At 41.7% G+C, this 2,500-nt stretch overlaps 1 protein-coding gene across 2 annotated transcripts in view; it reads left to right on the top strand.

The window, feature by feature from the left end:
- LOC122257394 (carbohydrate sulfotransferase 6) overlaps positions 1–1,485 on the top strand; it is a 21,602-nt gene extending 20,117 nt beyond the window's left edge. For both annotated transcript variants that reach the window (XM_086537180.1, XM_086537179.1), the window contains exons 3-4: positions 1–336; positions 794–1,485. The exon at positions 1–336 is cut by the window's left edge and continues 955 nt beyond it. In XM_086537180.1, the coding sequence (XP_086393306.1) occupies positions 1–336; positions 794–1,127 (670 nt within the window). In that variant the 3' untranslated portion in view covers positions 1,128–1,485. The remainder of the gene's footprint in view (positions 337–793) is intronic.
- Positions 1,486–2,500: the final 1,015 nt, after the last annotated feature.

Raw genomic sequence — 2,500 nt, 5'->3', positions numbered from 1 at the left:
CTTGATAGACCACAACACACGTATTTGGAATTCATGTTCGAGAAACAGGGCACTTTGCTTTGATAAGGACTATTTGTCTGCTGTGTGCAAGTACATGCCCGTCAATGTGATGAAGACCGTCCGGATGGGCTTATCCCCCGTGGTCGCTCTTCTTCAGGACCCAAGCCTTGACTTGCGAGTAGTCCACCTAGTTCGTGACCCCCGTGGCTCTCTGCATTCCAGAATGCAGCTGACCTGGTGCCATTCCCAAGCATGTAGTGACCCAAACACTGTATGTGGTGACCTTATGACTGATTTGAAACTCTCAGAATGGGTGAAAGAAAGATTCCCGGAGAAGTGAGTATCAGTTTCATTTTTTTATTTTTTTTTATGCTATGTTCACCTTGTCTCAGTTTTTCATGTGATAGCATATTCTTAAAACTGGCCCATTGGTTTGTAAATAAAAAAAACATTTAAATACATTTACATTTGTGTGTGATGGTGGGGTGCATGTGTGTGCCATAAATGCAGTAATGTTATAAAAAAATACATGAAATACAGAAATATATATTCTTATAACCCCCTATTATCTAACTAAACAATTGACTTCAGGGTGATCAGAATCATATGGGGCTTATTGGTATATTAGTCAAAAAAAATTATTTGTAAAGTTTAGGTGATGTGCACAGGCTCACATGTGTGTACATATGTATGTGCACACAATATGCCCCCTCCCAACCCCTCCACACACATTATTTTATCATAATGGTACACTATTACCATGGGTAACTGGTAATGTATATCTTCCTCTCAGGTATTTGCTTGTCAGATATGAAGACTTGGGATTGCAGCCCGAGGAAACAGCAAGAAGAATCTTTAAATTCCTCCAGCTGACCTATCATAAAAGTGTCGCTTCATTTGTACGGGATCATACATCGATCAACAGAAAAACTAAGAAGAAGCCAAGCACTTACTCAACGTACAGAGACTCCAAATCCACTACCTTTGCATGGCGAGGAGCTCTGAATTTTACAACATTAGAAGAGATTCAGAACGTCTGCCGTGAGCCCTTAAGTTATCTCAAATTAAGGGTGTTTGAAACAGAAGAAGATTATACAAATGCAACAATTCCTGTACTTCTAGAGTAGCTGATTATTGTTACTTATAGAATTATTGTTAATGATTATCCCATTTATGTCCTTTTATAGATGTGCTTATTATTTAAGATTTTAGTGGACGATAACTGTGGTATTTATACTTTTGAAGTGATTTATCAATGAACGATTTGATATTGTTATTTTAATCTTTGACATTCTGTTGACATAAGCCATATTACAAAATGCATATCATACTACACCATCTGTTATAGGATGTCCGTAGCAACAGTGTCATAAGATGTGCTCAAGATTTGCAGAGTTAGGGCACAGAGTTGGTAATGATAGGGAATTTCTGTATACTGCCAACAATGCAGTATGTGTGTTTGTGAGTATATATATATATATATATATATATATATATATATATATATATATATATATATATATATATATATATATATATATATATATTGTTACGCCGGTCACCTCGTCTATCTGCCACCAACACGAGGCAGGCTAGGCAGACGGCGTGCTAACCACAGGGTCGTGAACACAGAACAGCTCCAAGAGGCACCGAACACCACAGCGTCCCAGAACACGACGAGGGGCCACACCACGTGGCAAGGCAGGGCACGAATTAAACACACAATAACCGTCTTTCCTTTATTTACACTAGTTCTTTACCCTACACTTTTCTATAGGCACCATACAGGGGGGAAAGCAGCACATCACACTGCACAATACAGCTTATAACAGGGCAACACAAAGTATATCAGGTCACAAGGGTCACACGCGAGGTCTTCCCAGGGGCAGCAGCTAACTGCGTCTGTCCTGGCCTCGCTCCTTCCGCGCCGCTTGCCCAGACATTACGTCATGTTTGTCCAGCTTACATCATTTTATTAGGAACACATGTTTCGCACAGAGACAAAGACCCACTGGCGTAGCACTATCCCCCCCTATCAAGCAGACGACCCGTCTGCTCTGACATACCTAAACATGAAATAAACAACAGGAAACATAAAGAAAATCCTTCCTCAGAAACAAACAAAATTCTTTCAAAACAAAAGAAAACATAATGGTAAATTAGTTCTCAGAAACAACATAAAAATCTTTCATCCAGCCCGGCTTTCTTCGCTCTTGCCGGGGTTGCCGCAGTGGTGTGGGCAGCGGTTCTGTCGCATCACCCTCACCGTCCAAATGCTTGTCCTCATCTTGGTCAGCATCTGTCACGTCCTCATCCTTGGCTCCAACAAGACTCCACCCGACTGCTATTCCGTCAGCCAGCTGCAGGTTATGGGCTCCACCATGCTTTCCACTCCATGCATCTCTCTCGACAGTTGACACCGGATCCTAGACTCTGTCCTGGGGGCAAGGTGCAGTCGCTCAGCCGTAACTACCTCTGCACAGCCAACCTTCGGAAGCAA

The sequence above is a fragment of the Penaeus japonicus genome, unplaced genomic scaffold (assembly GCF_977035675.1).
Source record: "Penaeus japonicus unplaced genomic scaffold, GWHDUDI00000001_assembly GWHDUDI00000005, whole genome shotgun sequence".
Taxonomy (NCBI): Eukaryota; Metazoa; Arthropoda; class Malacostraca; order Decapoda; family Penaeidae; genus Penaeus; species Penaeus japonicus.
Note: the sequence above shows the minus strand (reverse complement) of the source record. Positions and strands in the feature narration are given on the sequence as shown.